The sequence below is a fragment of the Mobula hypostoma genome, chromosome 21 (assembly GCF_963921235.1).
Source record: "Mobula hypostoma chromosome 21, sMobHyp1.1, whole genome shotgun sequence".
NCBI classification, from domain to species: domain Eukaryota; kingdom Metazoa; phylum Chordata; class Chondrichthyes; order Myliobatiformes; family Myliobatidae; genus Mobula; species Mobula hypostoma.
In genome coordinates this window covers 28,398,543-28,425,012 of record NC_086117.1, presented here as the reverse complement: position 1 = coordinate 28,425,012, position 26,470 = coordinate 28,398,543, and the positions used below count along the sequence as shown (strand labels likewise).

Below are 26,470 nucleotides of genomic sequence, written 5' to 3'. Positions count from 1 at the left end.
CTCTTGCCTGGGTTATGTTTGGGCGAGAAGATGGTCACTCTCAAACGGTACAATCAGTCAACGTATTTATGACATCACATGATGCTGAAGAGGTTTTGTGTGATAAACTGAAAAGCAACAGCTTCTCTAAACAGGTTGATGGGTCAACAGATTTCACCAATAAAGGTCATGTAGCATTTGTAAGATTTGTAAATGATTGTGAAAGTTAAAAAAAATCTTTTACTCTTGAAAACAGCTGCCGGAAACAAGCAAAGGGTAAGATATTTTTAATGTTTTGTCTTAATTTCTGGAAACAAAAGGTGTGGCTTGGAGGAGCTGTATTGGCATCTGCACTGATAGTGCCCCATCAGTGGTTGGCTCCATGAGACGTTTCATTTCTCTCGTTTAAAAAGAAAGAATATCCTGACGTTGTCACAACACATTGCTTTTCTTCACAGAGAGGTGCTGATGTCAAAAACTCTTGGAGATGAAATTAAAAAAAGTTCCGGATGATGCCACAAAAATAGTTAACTTTATTAAACAAAGACCACCAGTTCAATCGGGATGTTTTTTAAAAAAAAAGACTGTGAAAACCTGGACAAAGAGCACACCAATCTCCTGTGACATGCAGAAATTCAGTGGCTTAGCAGAGGAAGGGTTCTCAACAGGGTGTTTAGGCTGAAAGGTGAATCAAGAAAATAGTAGGCCAGATTTTGCTGAGTGTTTTGAAGATGAAGAATGGTTGCAGTAACTAGCTTATTTAGCAGACATTTTTCATCTTATGAACCAGTTGAACAAGTCTCTGCAAGGCCCTGGAGAAAATCGTTTGACTTCAAGTGACAAAATTCTTGGATTTAAAAGGAAATTGAACCTTTGGAAAATCGTGCTGCAAAAGGAACTCTTGAAATATTTCCACTGCTGCTTGGGCTTAAGAGTGAGGAAGGATCAGAAAGTCTGGAGTCTTACTGAAAACTTTGAGGGAAGAGGAAGAACTTTGTGAGATTCAGTCTGATCGTGCACTCAAGATGAGATTTACTGACCTGCCCCTGGACAAGGTCTGGATTTCTGTGAAAGAAGAGCATCCTGCCATTCATAGGAAATCAGTGATCATTTTGCTGCAATTTTCAACCTCTTACATGTGTGAGCAAGCTTTTTCTTGTTTGACAAGCATCAACAATAAGGACAGAGATAGTCTCATATCAGTTGAAGCTGAAAACCTTGTGTGCTTATCTCAGGTTTGACCCAGAATTGAGTATTTGTGCAGCAAAAAACAAGCATAGGTTTCACATGCTAGGCCTATATTTGAGCCTGATCATGACGCTTAGTAAGAAAATGGTTTTGCAAAGTCTTGTATAAAATTGTGTCTTAGGCTATATTTTCATTCAAATTGCTTTGGCTTATGGTTTTTGGTAACTTGACTATCCAACATTGTCAATAAATTTTCATGTTGTAAATAGCGTTAATTAAAATCAATTTACAAACCTTATTTAAATGAAATCTACTGAAGCTCCCATTAGAAAAATTAAATCTTGTTTTGGCTTAAGCCAGTTATTTAACAGTAATGTATTATGTTTGCCTTATGAGCTGTAAACAATTTATGAAAGGGAAAGAAAGAGATTAATTTCAAAAAGGTAAGCTAAGCTAATTATCTTTTTCAAGAAAGGTTGGCTAAAAATTCACTCTCTACTTAAAAGAACATTGACAATTATTTTTGGATTATTGGAGCTACAACTTACTGATCACACTAACGTACTGTGAGGTGAAGATAAAATAATTTTTACTCGGGTTCCCTGAGACCTGAAAACTATTTCAACGGTTCCTCCAGAACAAAAAGGTTGAGAAAGGCTGGTCTCGAGTTTAAAGATCCTCCATGTCCTTTACAGGTTTTGAATTTTGAGTGTGTGATTCCAGGGTTCTGTGTTTTTCCACTCCTTTTCAGAACCAAATTATTTAACTGGAGTGTCTGTTCATTGCAGAAATGTGCATTAAATTTCCTGTCAACAGAGAATGCATAGGTTCTTCTTTGCAGTGCATCCTGAGTGTTAGATGAGGCTGAAATTCATCTGATAGTGGGAGGAACACCACAATTTTTATTATTTTCATTTTTGAGTTCTGGGACTTCTGCCGGCAAGGCCAACAAATATTGTCCGTCCTTAAGTGCCTTTGAGACAGTAGTGGAGAACTGCCACCTTGAATGGCTGCAGTTCTTCTAGTGAAAGTATAACCCACTGTGCTGTTGGATGAAGAGTGCAGAGATGATGAAGGACTCGTGTGACTTGGAATAGAACTCGTAGGGAATGGTGTATGCTTTTCCTTGGCAGTAGTGGTTGAGGGTCTGGGAGATGCTATTACTCAACTGGTACTCGTGAAAGCCACTGTGCACTGTTGGTGGAGAGCATGAATTTCAGGGTGAAAGTTGGGTACTGATTAAGTGAGTTGCATTGTTTTGGGTGGTGCCAGGCTTCGAGGGTTGTTGGCATTGCACAACTTCAGACAAGGAGAGAGTGTTCCATTACATTTCTAACTTGTACCTTGAATATTGATGGTGGAAAGGCCTTGGCATGCCATGGAGTGAGCCACTTACCACACAGCCCCTAACCTGTCTCATACTTGTATAGCCACAGTATTTACGTGGCATGGGAAGTTAAGTTTCTAGTCATGGGTGACCATCAGGATATGGATGGTACAGAATTTAGCTATGGTAATGCTTCTGAATGCTAGGATAGATGGTTACATTCTCTGGTGTGGGAGACAGTGATTGGTCAGTGTAACAATGTCACAGATGTGTCTTACCAATGCTTGAATGTTGTCCAAGCTTCCTTTATATAGCCGCAAGTCACCTCATTTGCAGAGAATTGTGATTTGAATGCTCAGGCCACATTTGGAGTACTGTGAGCAGTTTTGGGCTTCTTGTCTAAGAAAGGTTGTACTGGCATTGGGATCCAGAAGAAGTTTACGAGAATGATCCTGGAAATGAAATTCACAAGGACTGTTTGATGCCTATGAGCTTGTACTCACTAGAGTTTAGAAAAATGAGGGTGGATCTCAATGTACCTACTGAATATTAAAAGGCCAAGGTACCGTGGATGAGGAGAGGATGTTTCAAATCGTGGAAGGATCTAGATCTAGAACTAGAGGGCACAGCCTCAGCATAGAAGGCTGTTCCTTTAGAACGAAGATGAAGAGAAATTTCTTAAGCCAGAGGGTGGTGAATCTGTGGAATTCATTGCCACAGACAGTTGTGGAGGCCATGAGTATATGTAAGGCAGAGGTTATAGTTTCTTGATTAGTAAGGGTGTCAAAGATTACAGGGAGAAAGCAGAAGAAAGGGGTTGAGAGGGAAAATAAATCAGACATGATTGAATGGCGGAGCAGATTCAATGGGATGGATGTTCTAATGGTCTTAAGGAATTGAGAATTGTTCAATCATGTGGAAACATCCTGAGCTTCAACCATCTGTCTTGAATTTCATTTTGAGTCTGCGTTGGCCTTTAGAACATTGCCATTCAACACTCACTTGTTTTTTTACCAAGGTGCCTTGATGCCAAAAATGCTGTCTTGATATCAATGGCAGTCACTCTTCTTATCTCTCCCTAAGTCCTCGTTTGTTGCAACTTTCCCTGAGTGAGCAAGGTGAGAGGCAGTCTGGGATCTTTACACTGCTCACTGTTCAGTAACTCCTGCTGAAAGACCTGGGTTGAGGGAAAACGGGCTGGGTGGTTTGCTTGTGAGGTGGAATATGCTCACTGAAGGCTGCCTCGCAAGTATGGGACCCACAGTTCAGCACAAGGCACTTCCTGCAAAGGGGAGAATAGAACAAAATGGAAGGAAACTTGCTTTGAAAGAAACGAACCAGGCTGGGGTGTGGGACAGGTGGCTTTGGGTGGGTTTCTGAAATGTCATTACTACATGTGAGTTGTTTGCACAGTTGAGAGGAGATCTGTTGAGTGATGTTGAGTTGGGACCCTCAACAGTTATCCCCTTTCTTGCCTGCAGCTGTACAAGAGGAGAGACAGCGGGGTAAGGACAGGAATGAGAATGAGGTGGAATCAACGAGCAGTGCCAACGAGGACATGCCAGTGGAGAAGATAGTGGAGGCAGAGCTGGCTGTAGAGCCTAAGACTGAGACTTACATCGATTCCAACCTCGGAATGGGCAGCAGCTCAGTGAGTACACACTGCACACAGCACAAATCATTGTGCTTGCATCACACTGCACTCCAATAAATCCTGGCCCTGTAAGCACAGCCACAAAAAGAAATTCCAGTACCGAATGAGAATTTAATACATTTCGGAACTAGAGCCTGTGTGACGTGGACGTGCTGCGTGATGGTCTAAACACAGCAGCAGTAATTCTACTACAGTGGAGGTATGCTAATGAATTCCAATGCCTGCGTCTAAAGGAAATAATTTCCACTGTCACAGCAATACAGCAGAAGTTTTAGTTTCTAGAGACAGAAAAGACTGCAGATGCTGCAACCTGGAGTAACAAACAAACGGTTGGAGGAACTGAAGGAGGTCTTGATCCAAAACAACAGCAGTTCCTTTTCTCTATGTAGGTTGTTTGACCTGCTCAGTTCCTCCAGCAGTTTGTTTTTTGCTTCAAGTTCTTGTCCCTTGTGGGTAAAACGCTATGGCATTAAGTTTCAGTGCCCATTTTACATGATAAAGCAATTAATTCTTATGTCTACATTGCACGGCAAATTCCAGTGCTCAAAAACAAATTCCAGTGCCTCACCACTGACATGGGATGGTAGCAAATCCCTGCACTTACCTTGCAATAAATTCCAGTTTCTATACCACATTTACCACATCATTGAGTACTCCATCAGTGCTGCCAATGATGTGGCATTGTATTGTACCAGATCAAGCACTGAGCCAGAGCTCCAACCGTCGTCTCAGGAGGAAGTTAGGTATTCTTCATATGTATGGGCAAATTCATTATCAGCATTGCTAAAATGGATTGTTTGCTGTTCATTGCTAATTATGGAACCTGAATGCACACAATTTTGGCTGTATGGTTCCTTCATCAATAGTGAGCACGAAAGTTGAGAGGTGCTTTAGTCCAGGTGTTCAAAACTACAAAATAGTTTCGATACTTACCTCCTGTATACCTTTTATTGCCTTGCATGGTGCACTTATTATGGTGACAACAAATGCCTAGGTTGGTTATTAAACTGCCAATCAAATGGGCCAGCTGGAAAATAAATGAATTTCCTAAGTCAGCAATTGGTGAAAATATGAAATAACAACGGAACATGTCTGTTACATGCTCAGTGGGTCATGTAGTATCAGTGGAAAGATAAGCAGTTAATGAGAAGTGCTTCATTGAGTGCTACATGAATGCTGACATGGACCAGTTTATGTGCTCTATACTGCATGCAATCAGTGATCAATATGAAAGGTCCTTGGCCTAAAGATTAACCTGTTGCCCTTTCCACTGAGACTGCTTGATTTACTGACTGTTTCCAGAAAGTTCTGTTTTTATTGCCCTAGACTGCACTTATCCCAGGAAGTGGACAATATACCATTGTGCCAAGCTCAGTTCATCAGCTATAGTTAGTAATTATCAATTGCATTTAGGTGTATGTCTCAAAAATTGGCTATTATGCCCAATCCAACCATGGTGATGTTCATGTTGCATTCCAGACTCCACTGGCTTTCCTCATCTAAATCTTAGTGTAACCTTCTAGACCTTTTCATTCATAAGGCAGCTACAAAGATAAATCTTTTATCTTTGACTTTTATTTTGAATGCTTGTGCTTCTGCACTTTCAGGCATTGCAATCAAAGCTTGTGTGTTAACATAGTCTTCTGTTTCTTGGCCAGCCAAATGACCCAGTTACCAACATCTGTCAAGCAGCAGACAAGCAGCTCTTCACGCTGGTCGAGTGGGCCAAGCGGATTCCACACTTCTCAGAGCTCCCACTGGACGACCAGGTTATTCTTCTGAGGGCAGGTAATGAGCATTTCTTATTTTGACCAATGCTGTTATCCCAGTAATTGTACCGATCTACCCTAGCTCATCAATCCTGTAACCCAATTAGCGTGATAACCACCTTCCCCATTGTCTGGAATCTTCTTCTTCTGTATGACCCTAAGTCACATTTCCATATTATCCCTTCAAGTGTCACGCGCTTGCTCTCGCACTGTCTCTCACACACACACACACACACACACACACACACACAATGTATCATTGTTGTGCAGATTCAATCTATGTTATGCTATTGAGTTTACCAGGGCATGTTGTGCTGTGCCTCTCAGTGAAAGGCCAAGTGTCTCTCCTGGTTTGTTTTTCATGCCTGGACAATCAGTATCATTTTCTGGGTCTTGTGATCAAATGCAAGGCTATTGGGTTGCTCAGAGATCAAGATCAAGCTGAACTTGCATTGTTCTGCATTGATTGGTGGAATGGTCTTTTGGAGGTTGTTGGCTAATTAAATGGCATTTATTGCATTGTGCCACTTCTCGCTCCTAAAAGTATGTAACTTGGGGTAATAACTGGGAAGGTCATAGGATGGTGTCTTTGTAGAATGCCTGTGATCAGAGAATACTGCTGGAGGATAATTTGTTTCACAGTCATAGGATCCAATCCCTAAGAAAGTCATTCTGAAGATTCCTAACCATTACCTTTTGTTCTTTTATTAGATTTGCAACTCTAATTCCCATGTATTGTGCTGAGCAACTCCTCTCCTTTTCCAGATATTGTTCAGTGTTTACACTGAGCTGTTTCTGTATCATATACACTTTCAATCCAGCCAGACAATGCTCCACATGAGCCACCTCCGGGATTTCCTAGTCTGTCTTGGTTTTTATCTCCCTTCTGTGCTTGTCCATTTCTTTAAATGTATCTATATTTTCCACCTCAATTATTCCCATCAAATAGTGGTTCAGTGTTCAATTTATATCAGAGAATGTATACAGCATACAACCTGAAATTCTTAATTCTCACAGACATCCCCAAACTATTGGAACCCCAGAGCCCCACCTCTTATGCACAAACAGCAACAGGCATCAACCCTCCCCGCCCTCTCCCCTACCTGTCTCAGCAAAAGCATCAGTGTCCCCCACCACCTGCCATGTAAGCAACAGCAAAGCCCCCAATGAGACCATGATCTGTAGTGCATCAAAAACCACTGTCCATCCCAACACTTTGCCGTCCCACAGGCTGTCTCTCTCTCTCACTCACTAACAAGGGGGAGAGAGGCATCGCTCCTGCCACAGTGAAAGGGGAGGCCAACAACTCGCTGTTTCAGTGTCAGGCATTTCGACAGCTGCATGCACTGTTGTCTCGATGTTTCAATCTCCTGCGACATTTCAGTCAGTGACACCAGCAAGGAATCGGATCATCCACAGAGCCGCTGGGCTGCAACTCGAAGGTGTGGATCTTTCAGATTGCTCCTGGAGATATAGAAAATGCTAGGCCACTTGGCGAGGTCCGAGAGTGGGAACCCACTGCTTTGAAGGCCCACAGTGTGAGTGCCAGTTGTAGATCACTGACTCGGACAGGATCCTAACCACCTTGAAAAGGAATGAAAAGATATTTAAAAAGAAGAAATTAAGCTGTTAGTGAATTGTAGTCTTGGGATAAAGATGCTTCATCTGAATTCCCTATTGGATTTCTTATCATAGTGACCTCTAGTTAGGCTGTAGTCACCAAGTTGAAGCATTCTCTCTACAGCCTCAATGTGATAACTTTTTATAGTTTTAGAAGATCTCTTAAGGGTAGAACACAAACAGCAGAGTTTTGGATGAGCTCATGTTTGTGCTGGGTGCACGTTGGCAAGATGTTTGGCCTCTGTTCTCAGCATGGATCTTGACTAACTAGAGTTAACTAACAAACTAGAGTGGAAAGCTAGAGTGATTCTTGTTGAATTCAGATAATTTTCCCCAGAGCTTGTGTTGATTACTGGAGATCAATCCATATTGCTAAATGAAATATTAAAGTCTGAATTGATTTATGCAAATGAAGATATCGACTTGTGTTAGTGTAGCATCCTGTATAAAAATAATTAAGACATCTTGGGCCACTTTTCAGAAGTGTTATCTGGCTTCCCAACCAGCACCCTGTATAAACTGGAGCTTGTTCAAAATTGTGTTGCTTTACCAGTAGCTCAAGTCAGCCTTGTGCCAACAGGTCATCATTGGTTCCCTGCCAGCAATCTCTAAATTTTATAGTTCTCATCCTTGCCTCCAAATCTCTTGTTGTTTGTTAATTCTTCTGTAAGTTGTCCTGAACTATGTTACCACATAATGCTATATAAGTGACAGATAATATTTGATATTGAGTGACATTAGGAAATATTAAGACAGATGTCCAGTAGATTTATCAATTTTGAGTTTTCAGCTCTGTAAAACTCTGGTTAGACCACACTTGGGGTATTGCGTTCAGTTCTCATTACCTTATTATAGGAAAGAGGTGGAAACATTAGAGAGGTGATTTATTAGGATGCTGCCTGAATTACAGAACTTGAGGGAAAGGAAGAGTGCATTAGAATTTTTCCCTGGAGTGATGGGGTATGAGAGGTGACTTGATAATGGTGCATTAGGATTATAGAGGTATGGATAGAATGGACAGCCAGCAACTTTTTCACAGTGGCTAAATCCAGAGGATATCCTTTTAAGGTGAGTTGAGGAAAGTTGGAGGCAGGTTTCTTACAGTTTCTGGAATGTACTGCTGGGGCTGTGGCAGATACATTCAGGACACTTAAGTGACTCTAAGATAGGCACATGGATGAAAGAAAAACAGAGGGTTATGAAATCACAAAAAAGAGAAAATCTGCAGATGCTGGAAACCCAAGCAACACATGCAGAATGCTGGAGGAACTCAGCAGGCCAGCAGCATCTGTGGAAAAGAGTGCAGTCAACGTTTCGGGTCAACACCCTTACGGCAGTCCTTTTTTCTCCAGTCCTGCTGAAGGGTCTTGGCCTGAAACATCGACTGTTCTCTTTTCCATAGATGCTGCTTGGCCTGCTGAGTTCGTCCAGCACTTTGTGTGTTGCAGAGGGCTGTGGATTGTGTAGGAAGAAAGGGTTAGATTTATTGAAGAGTAGGCTTAAAAGTCCGCACAGCATCGTGAGCCAAAGGACCCATTCTGTGGTATGTACTGTTCTATTTTCTATGTTCTATATGTTTAAGCTGCTTTATGGAGGAGGTAGGATTCAATGGGGAATTTCAATCCTTTCATCAAGATTTAAAGAATACAGACATAAATTGGGGGTATGAGTAAGTTAGTTCTACTGCTTAATAACATCATGACTAACCTGGTCGTAACCTCAAATTTGATTTTCATTCCCATAGTAAACTTTCACTCCCATATTAAATATCTCCCTCGCTCTGCCTTCAAAATATTTAAAGAATCTGCTTCTACTTCTGTCTTGGGAAGAGCATTTCAGAGACTTGCTGCCCTTGGGGAGAGAAAAAAATATTTTTCTGTCATAAATAGGTAATCTCTAACAGTAACCTCCAAGCTTTAAATTCTCCCATAAGAGGCAACATATTCATATCCACCTTGCCAAGGGCCTCAGTCAAGTTCCTCTCAGATTTCCAATCTCTAACAGTTACAAGCCAGGCTTATCCATCCTTTCCTCATAAAAAGCCTGCCCACAGGAAATGTTCAAAGACCAGAATTTCCCTCCATTCGCTCGTTCACCAAGATCAGTGAATGGTGACTCTATTTCCATCTTACCAGTAACCCTAAGTTCAATGCTGCTTGTTGAGGGAAGAGACTTAAACCCAAAGTGGGGCAGCATCAGAGATTGCTGCAATCTGACCCATAATGTTGAGTAGGTAGATACCTAGAATACTAATAATAATGTGTTAAGGCACTGAAGCTTTGCATTGTGCAGAAAAGCCAAGAAGAGTAACAGAGGTGGGATCATTTTCATTATTTATTGTTTTTCAGGATATGGATGCCTCGTAATGCCTTTCTGTATTTCTCTGACATTAATTCTCCTGAAAAAGGGAGATAGTGAATTTAAACCTTGAACTGCGCAGAGCTTCTGGGGAAGGTACTCCAAGATGCTCTTGGGTAGGGAGTTCTGGGATATAGATTAAGTGATAATAAAGAAGCAGTGATGTATATCCAAGTCAGGATGGTGTGCGACTCAGAGGAGAACCTGCAGGCAGTGTTGTTCCTGTGTGCCTGCTGCTTTGGCCTTTATACTGATACAGTTTGCAATTTTAAGTAGTGCACTTAAAGTGGGCTATGCATGTAATGTCAGTATGCAACACAGCCATGATAATGGTGGTGGAGGATGCTGAATGGGGTGTCAAATAGCCAGCTTTGTTCTAAATAGTGTTGAAAGCCCAGACTTCTTGTTGGATCAACACTCATCCAGAAAGATGGTGACTTTGTGTTCTTGACTTGTGCTTTGGAAATGATGGGAAAGCTTTGGGAGTCACTTCAGGATACCCAGCCTCTAGCTTCAGTTGGATTTGTGTAAAAGCTTTTGCAGTAAGATCCTGCATTCTGTTTTCGATTTAATAGATTCCTGCTTTTATATCCACAGGCTGGAATGAGTTGCTCATCGCTTCATTCTCGCATCGTTCTATAGCTGTGAAAGATGGGATCCTGCTGGCGACCGGCCTGCATGTTCATCGGAATAGTGCACACAGTGCAGGAGTGGGAGCCATCTTTGACAGGTGAGTGCCTGTGTCACCTGACCCAGGAGGGTGGTGGCTGTTTCTAAAAAGTTTCAAAATCATCCCTGGTGGCCAGGGCAGGATACTTAAGAGTGGAAACTGGACAGGAGGAGGGATTTGAGGAGAGATCCGGGAGGTGAAATGGCAGAGTGTGTCTATAATACTGAGATGTGCTATTTGAAAGTCATCTATTCTGTTTTGGAGAATTTAAAATGAATTGGATTTGTTGGCTTCTGTTGAAATGCCTGTAGATGGGACAAGCTGTATTTTATAACCAATCTTTAATACCTTGCAGAGTTCTAACAGAGCTCGTCTCTAAAATGCGTGATATGCAAATGGACAAGACAGAGCTGGGCTGTCTGCGAGCTATTGTGCTCTTCAATCCAGGTAAGGGTTAACAATATACATCTCCTGTTGCTGCTCTTCTCCTGAGGTATCTGTGTAGCCTTCATCTCAGTTCCATAAGGAGCTGCCCAACAACCTTGAATTGTAGCCTAGTCATTATTTTGCTGATGTATTACAACTTCACTATATTCTTAAAAAAAAATGCTTTCACATACTTTTAGAGAAATGGGACGTTGAACCCCCTTTCCCTATGTTAATTGCGTTATATCTTTCCATTAATGCTCAGCCATGCCTCGTCGCTCTGACTCTGAAGGCTGCAGATTTAAGCCTAACTCCAGGGTCAGCCGAATCCACTTTGAAATTCTTCAGTGAAATTATGAAAGAACATTGAAATAAAAATAGATCTGCTAGAATTATTCAAGCTGACTATGTATACATGCTGCATAGAGCTTACACATTCTCCCTTTGCCTGTGTGGGTTTCTTCTGCTACAAACCTTTGTAATTCTGATTCTTTCTATCTATCTATTCCATCGGTCTGTCCGTCCGTCCGTATAGCTAAGTCCTAAGGAGGGGTGTTTAATGAACATTGAGGGAGAGTAAGTTGCAGGGCTACAGAAGGAACAGGAATGGACTGATGGATGAAATGGGCTGAAGTAGCATGTGTTGCAGCATCTATATAAAAAGAAATGGAATAAACATTTCAGTGACCTTACATTAAGACAAGGGAAGGTTTAAAAATAAATGTTTTAAGGAGTAGACAAGGGGAAGGATGGCGGAGAGAACACATTGACACCTCTGTCTCAGAGTGGAAACTAATATTGAATGATATATTGAAGGCGGTGGTAAAAATTAGTGAAGGTGTGTTGGTGGAGATGTAAATAGAGTGAGATAAAACCAAATCAGAAATAAGGAATTAACTCTTCTTAGACTTCCAGCCGGCTACATATCAATTATAACGGGCATTCCAATGACAAGCTCTGCTATCTTCTTCAGGGATGATGCCTGAGTATGTTCAGTCCCGTGGGATTTATACCCCCATAGTCCATCCCTCCTGATTCGTTAGTCCTCAGCCAATCAGGTTTTCACTCTCCCACCTTGTTTATAATTGAATTCCAGTTCTTACTTAGAGCAAGACCTTGGACTTTGTTAAAATTCTTTTCCTCTAGTTTTATTTCTGCCCAATGAAGCAGTGGAAACTACCTCAGTAAATATATTTAAGATGAGGTTGGATAGATTTTTGCGTAGTAAGGGAATAAAGAGTTATGGGGTAAAGGCAGGTAGGTGGAGATAAATCTATGGCCAGATCAGCCACGATCTTATTGAATGGTGGAGAAGGCTCAACAGGCCAGGTGGTCTACTCCTGCTCCTATTTCTTATGCCAAAGCACTTGGCTAATTATGTGATGCTCTGTTTCTTGCAGATGCCAAAGGCCTGTCCAATCCTGGGGAGGTGGAGGCCCTCCGTGAGAAGGTGTACGCATCCCTGGAAGGATACTGCAAACAGAAATACCCAGAGCAGCCTGGCAGGTAATCTTCAGAGTGCTGCTAAAACGCTTTCTGTCAAATCCTGATATTACATGCTATCTTACTTTTTTAAAATACATTGGCTCTGAACATATTACGGCACTTACTGAAAATTCATGCCTTTGATCGGGAATGGATTTCCCCCACACTGACGCCCACTGTGGGATGGGTCCCACACACACTGACCCTCACTGGGGAGACGGGTCCCACACACACTGACCCTCACTGGGGGACGGGTCCCACACACACACTGACCCTCACTGGGGACGGGTCCCATACACACTGACCCTCACTGGGGGACGGGTCCCACACACAAACTGACCTTCACTGGGGGACGGGTCCCACACACAAACTGACCCTCATTGGGGGACGGGTCCCACACACACTGACCCTCACTGGGGGGACGGGTCCCACACACCCTGCTCAATTTCCCTGGTGTATGGACTTCTCTGTCCTTTGCTAGATTCTTTTGCCCTACTATTGTTAGTGAAGGAAAGTACCACTGTGGTTAATCATTGGTCATCCTAATTTGATATAGTGGCTTCGGATTGACAACTGGGATCATGGCTACAATTGTATCTCCATGATCCCCACCCCCATCCCTGCCCACTGATACTGAAACTGACATAAACCACTCTTTGCCATTCTGGGGTGTTGGGGTTGATGTGATGCTGTAGGTGAGACTACGAGGTCCTAAACAGGAGTTGGAACTGAAGCCACTGTGTTCTATGCAGTTCTGTTGCCTGGGTGCTTCAGTGCTGAGGAACTAAGGAATGCCTGGCCAGGAATCAGCAGCTCTGTACTGGGATTTGTGTGGTAGTGCTTGCCACGCCTCTGCAACAACTCTTAAACCATTCTTTGTTGCCGGACAGGTTTGCCAAGCTTCTGCTGCGGTTACCAGCTCTGCGTTCTATCGGACTGAAATGCCTGGAGCACCTTTTCTTCTTCAAGCTGATTGGCGACACACCCATTGACACTTTTCTCATGGAGATGCTGGAAGCTCCTCATCAGATGACCTAGGCAGGCTGCGGGTAAAGAGAAAACTGCAGCCCAGAAGCAGATTTGCCATTCTTTTGTACAGGCTCAGTGCAAAAATCCTTGGCCTCCCCTCTGCATTTACAGACCCTACTCCCACTCCCTGCATCCCACCCTCAACTGTAATTCCTCATTAATGAGATGACAAAGGAATAATTTTCTTTTTATATGCACTCTGCATCGATTTCTGGGTCTGTGACAAATTGCTTATCGAGATGATCTACGGTATCTGTGTGTGCATGTGTCCGCACGCACCCTGACTCTTCTCCGAGTACAGCAGAGGCTTCATTTAACTTGTTCCTGGTTTGCATCGGCATGTGGGGTAGCCTCAAGGGATTGGTCTTGTTGACCTCTACAGAGATTTGACAACACTGGAAGTTGGACTTCAAGGAACCCTGGGTGGCCTCCATTCCCAACATGAAGTTCTCTGGTGGAGATGTGAAGCAAGATGGAACTGGCCTCCCTCTGAACCTGCCCCCTCACTAGTTTAGTTGCAAGTTCTCCCATCTGGGCTCTCGCAAGCTGCATACTGATTGTTTCCCTGTTCTCTGCTTTCTCACTGAGCTGGCTGGAGAGATGTGGCTAATGAACAGATTATGTTTACACGTTCCAGACCCATGCAGAACCCAGAGCAGTTCTCAATTACGCAATTGGTCTGCCGACTGAATGTTTCATGGACTACCTTATAGGCTTTTGGATTAATTGGAACAAAACAACCTTGCTCCATTGTGAACTTGGCTGTGTGGCAGGCTGATGTTCAGCACAAAATACCATGCTTTGAGCCGGTTGTAACATCAGTGAAATAGTTGCCTGCATGCATGATTGAGTTACACGGCCTCATCAGTATCCTCCTCCTGAGCTGCCAAGAATGGTTTGGTGCATTTGGGATGTCTTGTTGACTCCTTCTACCCAGTTCCACTTGTGAATATTGGGTAGGTTTGGGGCCTGCATCCTGAAGATTCTTTGCTGCTAAGGAAAACATTCAAATAATGAGTAAAGATCAAGCCCTAAGTACAAAGTGACTGGGTAAAAGGAGTTTGGTTTTAAAAATTAAGGAGCTCAAATGTTCAATCTGCACTTAAACTGATCAGTACAATTCTTCTTGTCCTCTACACTAGTACTAACCCTCCCTCTGCTCCATTTCCACCCACCCTCCGACCCCTTTTACCTCCCTCCCTCTCCCTGCTCTGCATTCTCCAGCCCTCCCCTTCCTTGCTCCTTGGAGTGTAGGGGTCAGAGAAGAGTTTTACCCATCAGAGATTCATACAGATTGATCTTGATCAGCTCCTGTTTATTTTTCCTAAACATGGATAACTGGAGTTTAAACCTCATTTAACCGTGTCCCTGTCTTCAGCTTCTTATTCTCCTCAGTTCTGCCCACATTCCTCGTGGGCTGTGGTATTCATTCTTGTACACGGATTCTCTCCAGTCCTCTCCTGATTTGGTCTTTATTTTCTTTATTTTACTTCAAATCTGAATTTTAACCTGAAATATAAATATTTTAAGTACAGCAATTTTGTAAAAAAAAGTTAAAAATTGCATTTTAAACTGTTGCAAGCACAGAAAGTTATGCAATAAATGGAGGCGCTCACACCAGATCACTCTCGAAACACAGCCACTGGGCAGGAGCACAGTGGAAGGGGAGCTCGCCAGGAGTCTCTGTCCTGCAGAATTTACTCAAGATGCAATGTCCTCTTCAGCCCATCTCTTCCTTTCCATGTTTAATTATGTTTGCTGTGTATCACTTTGTTTGATCTTTTTGTCAATCATATCAAAATCTATTACAGTTCTCCCCATTTCCTATTGTCTTCCTTAATCTGTCTTTCCTCTTTTGTCTTTCTGTCCTTATATGTATGTGTGTTGTTCACTGTCGGTCTCTCTTTTTCATTTCTCCGTCTCTATCCATGTGCATGTGTGTTTATCTCTCTTCACCCTCCACAATACGAACCTCTGTTTCTCTTATCCTCTCGGCCCTCTCCCCTCCCTGATGATCAGAGCTGTACTGATGGGTGTGCCCATTCTTGTGGTCGGTCAATTTTGAGACGTGATGGTGATCAGTCTGTGTTGACACTACGAACACTTGCTGAAAAACAAAAAAAAAAGAAGAAAAATGTCTACAGAAATCTATTTTTGTATAAATGAAACTTTATCCCTTTTGTTAGATTGAATTTCGCTGAATTATTGTAAATGTTAATACTTTAATAGTCTGCAGGGTGAAAGCAAGTGTTCCTGGGACCATTCGGGATTTTAAGCTGAATTGTTCCCTGTTTAATTTGACAGATTTGCTTTAAATTTCCAATTAGTGGCATCCGAATATCCATCGTGTTCCAGTATTGAGTGAATGCCACTCTGAGCATTCTAACACAATCTAATTCACTCTGGTTACTGACTGTCTGATTTCCCAGAAGTTTCTGCTTTGAGCTGCTGGGCTTTTGTTGCTGAGAGGAGAAACCCTGGGGATTTTTCAGATTGGTCCCTGGAGGTGTCAGTGTAAACAGTGCAGGTAGTATCCTGCTCTGATCCAGAGAGACAGCAGTTTATGGGGCAGGGTCTCTCAGGCCCTCACACAGATCAGGGCGCCCTGTGATTGCAACCATTTCAATTTAAATTTGTTTCTGTGTTAAATGTAATAAACTGTTCCCTGTACCCTACCTTGTGTCATCTCTTGTCATGTTTTTAACCATTGGTTTGGTTCTGGCTGAGGATACTGGAGTTCTGAAGGGCAAGAGGTACTCTGCTTACAGATACAAGATTCTGGGAGAAAGTGACAGGATAGATCATTTGTAAAGCCAGTGATGTTGTGGGGATGGAACTGGACTCTCTGATGGTGGTGTCTGAAAAGAGAATGCTGTCCAAGTTGCATGCCATCTTGGACAATATCTCCCATCCACTACATAATGGACTGGCTGGGCACAGGAGTACATTCAGCCAGAGACTCATTCCACCGAGATGCAACACCGAGCGTCATAGGAAGTCATTCCTGCTTGTGGCCATCAAACTTTACAACTCCTCCCTTGGAAGGTCAGACACCCTGAGCCAATAGGCTGGTCCTGGACTTATTTCCTGGCATAATTTACATATTACTATTTAATTATTTATGGTGCAACTGTAGCGAAAACCAGTTTCCCTCGGGATCAATAAAATATGACTATGATACCAAGAGTCTGCCCCCTCCAGCTGTAGAGTCCAGAATGAGGGGTTCATCTCAGAGTGAAGGTTTGATCATTTGGGGGTGAGAATGAAGATCTCTGAACTCTACTTTGGTTGCTGAGGTGTTGAGTATGTTCAAGGGTGAGATGGACTTTTGGGTACTTCCAGAATTGGGGATATGGAAATAAGGAGAGGAAGTCATCTCAAGCCATGGAACTAGGTGATCTTATAACATGTTGGAATGGGATGGAGGGGCTTTTCACTGCTGCTCGCTCTGTTGTGTGAGAGTGATTAGATTCAGTGGCAACTTTCAATCAAAGTAGTGAATCATTAAAGGAATAAGATCTGGAGGATTACCAGTAAAGACTTAAGGGCACAAAATTAATTCAGCAGCTCTATTAAAGAGCTGGCACAGGCAAAGTCAGCTAGTGGCCTCCTATGTTGTGTGATTCTGTAGCCTAAAATGTTAGTGACTTACACTTGGGTGCCCAGGGCAAAGTTTCCACACCCAAAGATGTCAAAACCGAGAGTCACAGTGAAATGTACAGGCTGTAGTTATAGATTTCAAAGAGGTGTGGACAGATTTATGGTATGGATGGTTAGGTGGCAGATGGAATTTAATGCAGAGACCTAAATGTAACATTTTGGTTAGCAAAATGAGAAGGTTAAATATAGACTAGATGACACAATTCTGAAAGAGGTCTCGGAGTATATACACTTAGTGGCCACTGTATTAGGTACATCTATACACCTCGTTAATGTAAATATCTGATCAGACAATCATATGGCAGCAACTCAATGCATGAAAGCATGCAGAGATGGCTAAGAGGTTCAGTTGCTCAAATCAAACATCAGGATGAGGAAGAAATGTGACCTAAGTGACTGACTATGGAATGATTGTTGGTGCCAGACTGGGTGGTTTGAGTCTCTCAGAAACTGCTGATCTGGGATTTGCACGCACAACAGACTCCAGAGTTTTCAGAGAATGGTGCGAGAACAAAAAACATCCAGTGAGTGGCAGTTCTGTGGGTGAAAATGCAATTGGGCCAGTGTGCTTGGTTTTGGGTAAAACACATAAAGAACAATGTAAAGTTCTGGAGTGGGTGCAGCCAAGATGTACAAGAACAGATGAGAAGATGGAATTGTTCTTTGTTTCAGATGTGACAAAATCTGATAGAGGTATTTAAATGGACAATAAATTCTGTTAGCCTGAATGAATATGCCACAGTTGTCACCGACTTCATCAAAACGTGTGTGGATGAGTGTGTACCTTCGAGAACATACTGGATGTATACAAACCAAAAGCTGTGGATAAACCCAGATTCATAATCTGTTGAGCCCTAGAGCTGAGGCTTTCAAGACCAGTGATCCAGAACTACACACAAGGTCCAGCTACGATCTATGGAAGGCTATTTTAAGGGTGAAAGAGCAACTCCAATTGAGGTTAGAGAAATGGGATGCATGTCAGCTCTGGCAGGATTTGCAGGCCATTACTTCCTACAAAGAAACCTAACATGAATGGCTGTGATGTTTCACTCTCAGATGTCTCAACACCTTTTATATACACTTTTAAAGGAAGAATAAAATGACACCTCTGTGAATCTCTGCAGTATCTGGTGTCCCTGTGAGCTCTGCCTCAAAGAGGCTAACGTTAGAACATCTTCCAAGAGGATGAACCCCTGCAAATAGTAATGTTCATGGGTTGTTCAGAAATTTGATAGTAGAGGGGAAGAAGCTGTTTCTGAATTGAGTGTTGGTCTTCATGCTCTTGTATCTCCTCCCTGATGGTAGTAATGAGAAGAGGATATATTCCATTTGTTGAGGGTCTTTATGATGGATACTGCCTTGTTGAAGATCTCAGTGGTGCAGAGGATTATGCCCATAATGGAGCTGGCCGAGTCTACAGCCTTTTGCATGCTATAGAAATTTATAAGTCTTTGGTGATGTCCCGAATCTTTTCAAGCACTTAACCAAATGAAGCCGCTGGCATGCCTTCTTCGTGATTGTATCAGTGTGTTGGGCAAAAAATAGATCCTGTGAGATGTTGACATCCAGGAACTTGAAGCTGCCTCACGTTTTCTGCCATTGGCCTGTCAATAAAGGCTGGTGTGTGTTCTCCTGACTTCCCTTTCCTAAAGTCCACATTCAATTCCTTAGCCTTGTTGATAATGAGCATGAGGTTGTGAAACAACCCAACCAGGCAATCTATCTTACTCCTGTGGACCACTTCATCACCGTCTGAATTTCAATCAACAAAACTGAATTAAGTGTGGGCAAATAATGATCAACTTTCACAAATCCTTTTATTTAAAAAAAACTAAGCTCCTACACTGACCTAAAATTTCAGCTCATGTAATGTAATGATACTGTACTGCCATCCAGTGGACAGATAGTATAGATATTTTACTTTCTGCCGTGTTTGGCCTTTTAAAAGATGACCACTTCTCCAAGAACTTGTAGATTGGAAACAGTATTTTGGCAATGGGAGGTTTGACATTGAAGAGAGAGTAGTTAAGGAATTTTAAGCTTCGTGCTCTGCCTTGAATGATAATATTTTGTATTAAGCTTTAATGTTTCAAAACATCCCAAGGCACTTCACAGATGCAGTTGTTTAACAATTCTTGATGGGGATCCAGCAAAGATGTTAAGGCAGATATCCAAAACTTTGGGGGGGGGGGTGGGTAGGGAGCAAGAATTCCAAAGAGAATTTTACACTTTAGGTCTTGGCCAGTTGGACCAGCCACCAACAATATTGGGAGAAATACCAAAGATGGTGATTTGTGGCGCTAGAGGGGACTAAATAGAACTGAGGAGTTATGGGTTTTGAAGAGGTTACAGAAATTGGGGGTGGAAACTGTGGAGCTTGTGGGGGCCTGGGGTGAAGAAGGTTACAGAGAATGAGAGAGTTCCTATCCGTGACAATTATGTTTTGGAGGGACTGGAGACATAGTGAGGCCCAAGGCAAGTACATGAAGTAACCCTTCTTTCCCACCAAGTTGGTACAACTGTGTTTCTCCAGGTGAATAATGCAAGAATTTGAGGTCCTATCCTGGTATGCTTATCCAGCGCTGGATGGGTTACAGTTCTGGTTGTGATGGATCAGTGCTGGGTTTGTGATGGGCCAGTGCCCAGCGTAAAGTGTCTCCAGTTGAAGAAACTAACTGAGTGAGTCCTGACGAAGGGTCTCGGCCCAAAACGTCAACTGTACGTCTTCCTATAGATGCTGCCTGGCCTGCTGCATTCACCAGCAAATTTATGTGTGTTGCTTGAAATTCCATCATCTGCAGATTTCCTCGTGTTTACCTAATTAATTAGCTTGTTTATTTCGGCTTTTTTCTTAAAGAGGTGCTGGATGCGCTCTGGTGCGCTCCGGCTAGCACTGCACCCCTGACTGGCACTGGTTACAGTTCAGCCTGTACTCAGAAATAATTCCTGGCTGGTGAAAGTGCTTCCAGAAATTGCAGTATTGGTCTGATTGTAGTGAGTAAGGGTGGCAGTTCGGATGATTTGCTGCAGAACAGCATCTCCATTTAGCAGCAGGCACCAGATGCCCATCTCCTTTGACCTTGCTGTGAAAATGCTGTCCTCTGATTATGATTAAATTGAAATCCCTTTTGTCGAGTCAGTGGAGCTCAGCCCAGTAATTGTCCTCTCTCCCCTTGAACCCTCATCCCTTCCCTATATGATTCAAGATTGTTGTCTGGGGTAGGTACAACAGGTTCAGAATATTTAGAACCAATGCTTTGAGTAGATCTTGGTCCAGGGCTAATTTGGGGTTAGAACTGGGTCAGGTTCATGTTCACCCTAATTACTTCGGATTACATAGGATTCATGGGGTCGAAGCTTTGATGTTCTTGTATACACAAGTTACCCTCTGGAAATGAATCACAGCAGTGATATGTTTCAGGAGCTGCAGGTTTGTAGGTGCCAGTGGAAGTGGTGGATGAGGTTTTGTTGGCAACATTTAAGATAATTTTGGATAAATACATGGATGGAGGGTGCATGGAGCGCTATGATCCCGGCGCAAGTTAATAGGACTAGACAGGATAGCAATTTGGTTTGGCCGATTAAAGTGCTGGGCCAGATTGAAAAGGTCAGTGTTTCAGCACCAGAAGTGAGCGATGGGCTCCGGTTCAACTCGTCGTTCAGCAAGGATTACTGTCTTTGCGCTGAACTGAGGCTGTGGCCTGCAACTAAGGGCTCCTGGATTGGCTGTCACTGGCTGTGACTGGCTTCGTGCTGTGGACTCACTTCTGTGAACTTCAGTTCTGAATGTTATTTGCTCACTTTTTATCTGTTAGCACCATTTATTCTGTTTTTGGACATCAGGTGTTTGACAGTCTTTTTTAATGAGCTCTGTTGGGTTTCTTTGCTTTGTGGCTGCCTGAAAGGAGACGAATCAAAGGTTGTATAAAGTATTCATACTTTGATAATAAATGTACATTGAAGTTTGGATTTGGAATGGGATAAGGCTCTTCAGCTCATCATTCAGTGCAAGTGTGTAAGGCGCAAATGGCTGTTCTTGTCTTTCAGAATCCTACCACCAGATGGCCGTCAAGGAGCACAAACTCTTTGGGACTCAGGTTCTGGTTGTGGTTAAAGGGAAACAGAATGGATGCTTATTGCTGATGAGGTTTAATGGCTTCATGGATTTTACTGACACCAGGATCTGCTTGGCATATTCCGATCTCATTCCTCAACTCTCTGTCTTGAATCAATTGCTGTCTCCCTATTTCCATTTTGTGCACAGTCCCATTGTGTACATCCGCAGAGGTGCAACACAGGTTAAGTATAGAATCTGTCCACTGGTTCAGGCAGGTACCCCCCCCCCCCCGCCCCGACCCCCATAAGGGGGATTAGTATGTCAGTGTTCCTGCTGCTGATCACTATGCAGTTGCCGATTGATGCTGGGAAGGGAGGATAATGCACAATCGGAGAAAGGTTAAAAGTGGGCCGGTATAAGGAGAGTGCTGGAGCGAGGTCAGGATAGGAGCAATAAACAGCAAAGGCATTTCAGCTCTGCAGAGTAGAACCGAGAGTGTTCCGATTCAGAGCAAGCTGTACCGTGACACAGTGGGTAGTGTTCCTACCTCTCAGCTCCAGTGACCCAGGCACAAACCCATATGTCAAAGCAGCAGAGTTAAGCTATTTGGCCAATCAAAGTATGCTCCACCATTCAATCACGGCTAATTTATTTTCCCTCTCATCCTCATTCTCCTGTCTTCTCCCCCCAATTCAGTCCTAGCCTAATTACAGGACAATTTACAATGACTTACCTACCAAGTGGTACGTCTTTGGACTGTGGGAGGAAACCGGAGCACCAAGAGGAAACCTGCACATTCAACGGGGAGGGCATACAAACTCCTTACAGAGGGCACCAGAATTGAACTCCAAACTCCGGTGCTCCGAGCTGTAATAGTGGCACGTTAACTGCTACATCACATTGGCCTTATAGGTTAGAGAATACCACAGGTTTATCACACATTTCCTTATCTCAGTCCTAAATCACTTACCCTGTAGCCTAGGATTTAAAAAAAACAGAAGATCCTAACCAAGGTGATCTTGAGTTACCAAGTAATAAAAACTCAGAAAACTTGTCTCTTCACCAGGAGATGCACAGATTATGAAGAAGGACAATCAGGGCACCGAGTGCAGGAGTCAGAATGTCATGTTACAACTGTACAAGTTATTGGTGAGACCACAATTGGAGCATTGTGTGCAATTCTGGTTGCTCAGCTATTGGGAAGATGTCCTGAAGCTGGAAGGAGTGCAGAAAAGGTTCAGGAGGATGTTACCGGGACACATGAGCTTGAGTTATAAAGAGAGGCTGGAACATTTCTTACCTGAAGCACAGGAGGCTGAGGGTGAACTTATTAAGGTTAATAAAATCATGATGGTCATTGGTAAGTGGGATGGTTACAGTCTTTTTCTGAGGGTAAGAGAGCGTAAAACTAGAAGACGACAATTTAAGATAAGAGTGAAAAATTTTAGAAGGGAACTTATAAAAGTTGAGGGGCAATTTTTCACACAGAGCGAGTATATGGAGAGAGCTGCCAGAAGAAGCTATAGAGGAGGGTATAATTATAATGTTTAAAAGTCATTTAACCAGGGATGTGGACTAAAAAGGATTAGATGCAGGGGTTCCCAACCTGGGGTCCACAAACGCCTTGCTTAATGGTATTGGTCCATGGCATAAAAATGGTTGGAAACCCCTGCTTTAGAGGTTTACAGGCCAAACACAGGAAAATAGATCTCGCTCAAATATGTATCTTGGTTGACATGGACGAGTTGGGCTGAATAACCTTGTACCTTGTAAAGCATTAGCCATGTCTTCGCTGGAACATTGTGACGGCTCCCAGGGTTATCTTTTGGGAGGGTTTTTTTGTGCTCTGATTGTGGACTGAATAAGCTGGGCTTGTTCTGAGGGAAGGGACGGTCCAAAGGGTTTAATAGTGCTTGGGAAATGCAGAAGTGCTTTGACAAATAACACCAGCTGTGCCAGGTGTTTAAAATGGAAATAAAGGAAGAACAGAAAAGTGATGGAAAGAAGATAGAGGGAAAGAAAAAAAGAGCAAGAGGTCAAGGTAGCCAGAAACACGAGAAAGTGGAAATCCAAAGTAATACACACACAAAATGCTGGAAAAACTCTGCAGGTTAGGCAGCATGTATGGAAATGAATAAAAAGTCAAAACATTTCGAGTTGAGATCCTTCTTCAGGTCTGAAATAGAAGGAGGAAGATGCCAGAATAAAATGGTGTGGGGAGGGGAAAAAGGCTAGCTAGAAGGTGATATATATGAAGCCAAGTGGGTAGGAAAGGCAAAGGGAAGGAATCTGATAGGAGTGGAACATAGGAGAAAGGGAAGGAGGAGGGACCAAGGGGGAAATGATAGATAGGTGAGAAGAGGTAAAAGACCAGAGTGGGGAATAGAAGAAGGGGGGAGGAAAGAAAAGCCAGAGATCTTGGTCGACGTGGATGAGTTGTGCTGGGGGGCCTGTCTCTGTGCTGTGTATGCTATGTCTCCAAATGTTGTTGAGCAATGTTGTAAAACAGGTTTAATGTATTTAGTTAAAGAGTTAACACTCTCAGACTGCATGGCAATGAATTTTAAGCTGCAGGGTGTGAAGATCTGGAAGGTGATTCAGAAATGACTTTTGAAAGCGCATTGGTTAAGTACTTGAGAATGGAAACTATGCAGGGCCACGGGGAAAGAGCAGGAGAATGGGACTCCATGAATAGTTTTTTCAACAGGCCGGTACAATAGCTAAATGGGAAGTGTGGTGTAATTCAGTGAGAAGGAACAAGGAAGATTAAATAGGCAGAGGTTGAAAGGTGCTGCTGTTCAGAGTGACCTGGGTGCATGAATCAATGAAAATTTACGTACAGGTACAACAATTCATTAGGACCACTAATGAACCATTGACCATCATTGCATGAGGGTTTGTTTTCGTGGGCAGAGTCTTGCTATATTTAAATAGCACCCTGGTGAAACCTCATTGTGATCTCCTTACCTGAGGGGAAATACATCCTGAGACTATTTTATTAAGTACACTTGCACACCTGCTCATTAATGCAAATATCTAATCAGCCTATTGTGGCAACATCTCAATGTATAAAGGCACACAGACATGGCCAAGAGGTCTAGTTGTTGTTCAGACCAAAGATCAGAATGTGGAAGAAATGTGATCTAAGTGACTTTGACCGTGGAATGAATGTTGGTGCCAGACAGGGTGGTTTGAGTAACTCAGGAACTATTAATCTCCTGGGATTTTCACACACAACTGTCTTTAGAGCAGGGGTTCCCAGCCTTCTTTATGCCATGGACCTCTACCATTAAACAAAGGGTTCATGGACCAACGGTTGGGAACCCCTGCTCTAGAGCTTACAGAGAAAGGTGTGAGAAACAAAATTCACCCAATAAGCAGCAGTTCTGTGGGTGAAAATGCCCGGTTAATGAGAGAAGTCAAGAGGACAATGGCCAGACTAGTTCAAGATGACAGGAAAGTGACAGCAACTCAAATAGCCACGCCTTACAACAGTGATATGCAGAAGAGCATCTCTGAACACACAACATGTTGAAAGCTGGAGTGGGTGAGCTACAGAAACAGAAGACACTAACATGTTAAGTACAGGAGAATGTGACAAAAATTCACCTGAAGGATTCCTGAGAAAGCCAGGTCCTTATAATTACATGGACACAGCCTGTTAGCTTCCCTCTGGAGTTTGGAAGAATGAGAGTGATCTCACTGAAATTTGAGATGTTTTCAAGCGGTTTTATAGGGTCACTGCAGGAGTGATGTTTTCCTGTTTGTATAACTAGAGATCAGAGATTTAATATAAAAGAATGGCCAATTTAGGACCGAGATGGGAAGAAATTTCTTCTCCAAGAGGATGGAACCTCCTACCCAGGAGGATATTTAAGATGAGGACCGATAGGTTTTTATATATTTAAGGAAATCAAAGAATATGGGGTCAATGATGGGGTAAATGCAACCAGGCTTTCTCCACTGACGTTGTCTGAAACTAGAGCTAGAGATCATACCGTAGGTTAAAAATGAACGGTCAAATATTTAAGGGGAACCTGAGGGGAAACTTCTTCACTCAGAGGGTGGTGTGTTTGTGGAATGAGCTGCCAGCAGAAGTGGATTTGATTGCAATATTTAAGAGAAATTTGCATAATTACATTGATGGGAGGGGTAGGTCCAGGTGCAGGTTTATAGCACTAGGCAGGTTAACATTTTGCATGGTCTAGATGAGCCAAAGGGCATATTTCTGTGAAGTAGCGCTCTTTGAATCCGACTATCTTTATCCATATCTCCGCCTTCTGGTATTTCTTTCTCCGCACCCCCCCCCAATCAGTTTTTCTAAACTGATTTTGTTCTTGCTTTGTCTGTCTCCCTTTTACTTTCTCTGAATGCCTCCGTCTCTGTCCCTCCAGCTCTAACTCTGTGTGGGAGCTTCTACTTGCCTCTTCCTGCCTTTGTTCCTGTATCAGTCTTGGGCGCTGTTCCTCCGGTGTTTGTCTCTGCCTTCCTCCTTCCCTCCTTCCCCTTAGATACACCATTTCTTTCTCCCTTTTATTTTTGGGAACTTTAGTTAAAAACAACACAAATATAGCTTTGTTTTCTCCCTTTGAGTTTCACTCACCAATGGTCACTTTCTGAAACCAGTTTGAGAGTAATTGTGTTGCACTGGCTGCCTCACATTCTCACTCCACAGCATCCCAGTGATTCTCATTTGGTGCTTGTTAGAAGCGAAGAGAAAGTCAATGAATTGTGGAAAAATCACATCACCATCAGACACAAGCAAACGTTACACTGATTTGTTGCATTTAGTTGTGTAAGTTTTATTGAAAGATTTAGAAGGTATGCACTGGCGGGTAAGGTTGCTAGGTGCTGCTTGAGTTTTAAAGTTTAATGATGAGCTTTATTTGTCACATATATGTCTGTGAAATATGTCAATTAGTTTCAATGACCAACACAGTCTGAGGATTGTGCTGGGGCAGATTGCAAGTGTTATCCATGACCCACTAACCCAAACTCTAACTGTATGTCTTTTGAATATGGGAGGAAACTGGAGCACCCAGAGGAAACCCACGTGGTCACAGGGAGAAGGTACAAACTTGTTACAGGCAGCATTGGCAATTGAATTCCGATTGATGATTGCTGGTGCTGTAAAGCGATTGTACTAATCACTATGCTACTGTGCTGCTCACATTTTATTGATCTATTTTATTAATACAAGACTGGAAAGTGTTAGGAACCCTTTATTTTGCGCTGGCAGGCAGGTTCC

General features: G+C 42.8%; 1 protein-coding gene across 9 annotated transcripts in view; it reads left to right on the top strand.

The window, feature by feature from the left end:
* LOC134359917 (retinoic acid receptor RXR-alpha-A-like) overlaps window positions 1–26,470 on the top strand; it is a 144,790-nt gene that overhangs the window by 104,301 nt on the left and 14,019 nt on the right. For 6 of the 9 annotated variants that reach the window (XR_010021222.1, XM_063073762.1, XM_063073759.1 and 3 more), the window contains 5 exons: window positions 3,976–4,145; window positions 5,807–5,936; window positions 10,493–10,625; window positions 10,921–11,012; window positions 12,392–12,497. Coding sequence is in view for 8 of the 9 variants with exons in the window: in XM_063073762.1 (XP_062929832.1) it covers window positions 3,976–4,145; window positions 5,807–5,936; window positions 10,493–10,625; window positions 10,921–11,012; window positions 12,392–12,497 (631 nt within the window). In the remaining variant the exon portion in view is untranslated. Of the gene's footprint in view, window positions 1–3,975; window positions 4,146–5,806; window positions 5,937–10,492; window positions 10,626–10,920; window positions 11,013–12,391; window positions 12,498–13,366; window positions 17,321–21,212; window positions 23,222–26,470 lie in introns of those variants that run through there. The other 3 variants (XM_063073767.1, XM_063073765.1, XM_063073766.1) reach the window with 3 other exon arrangements.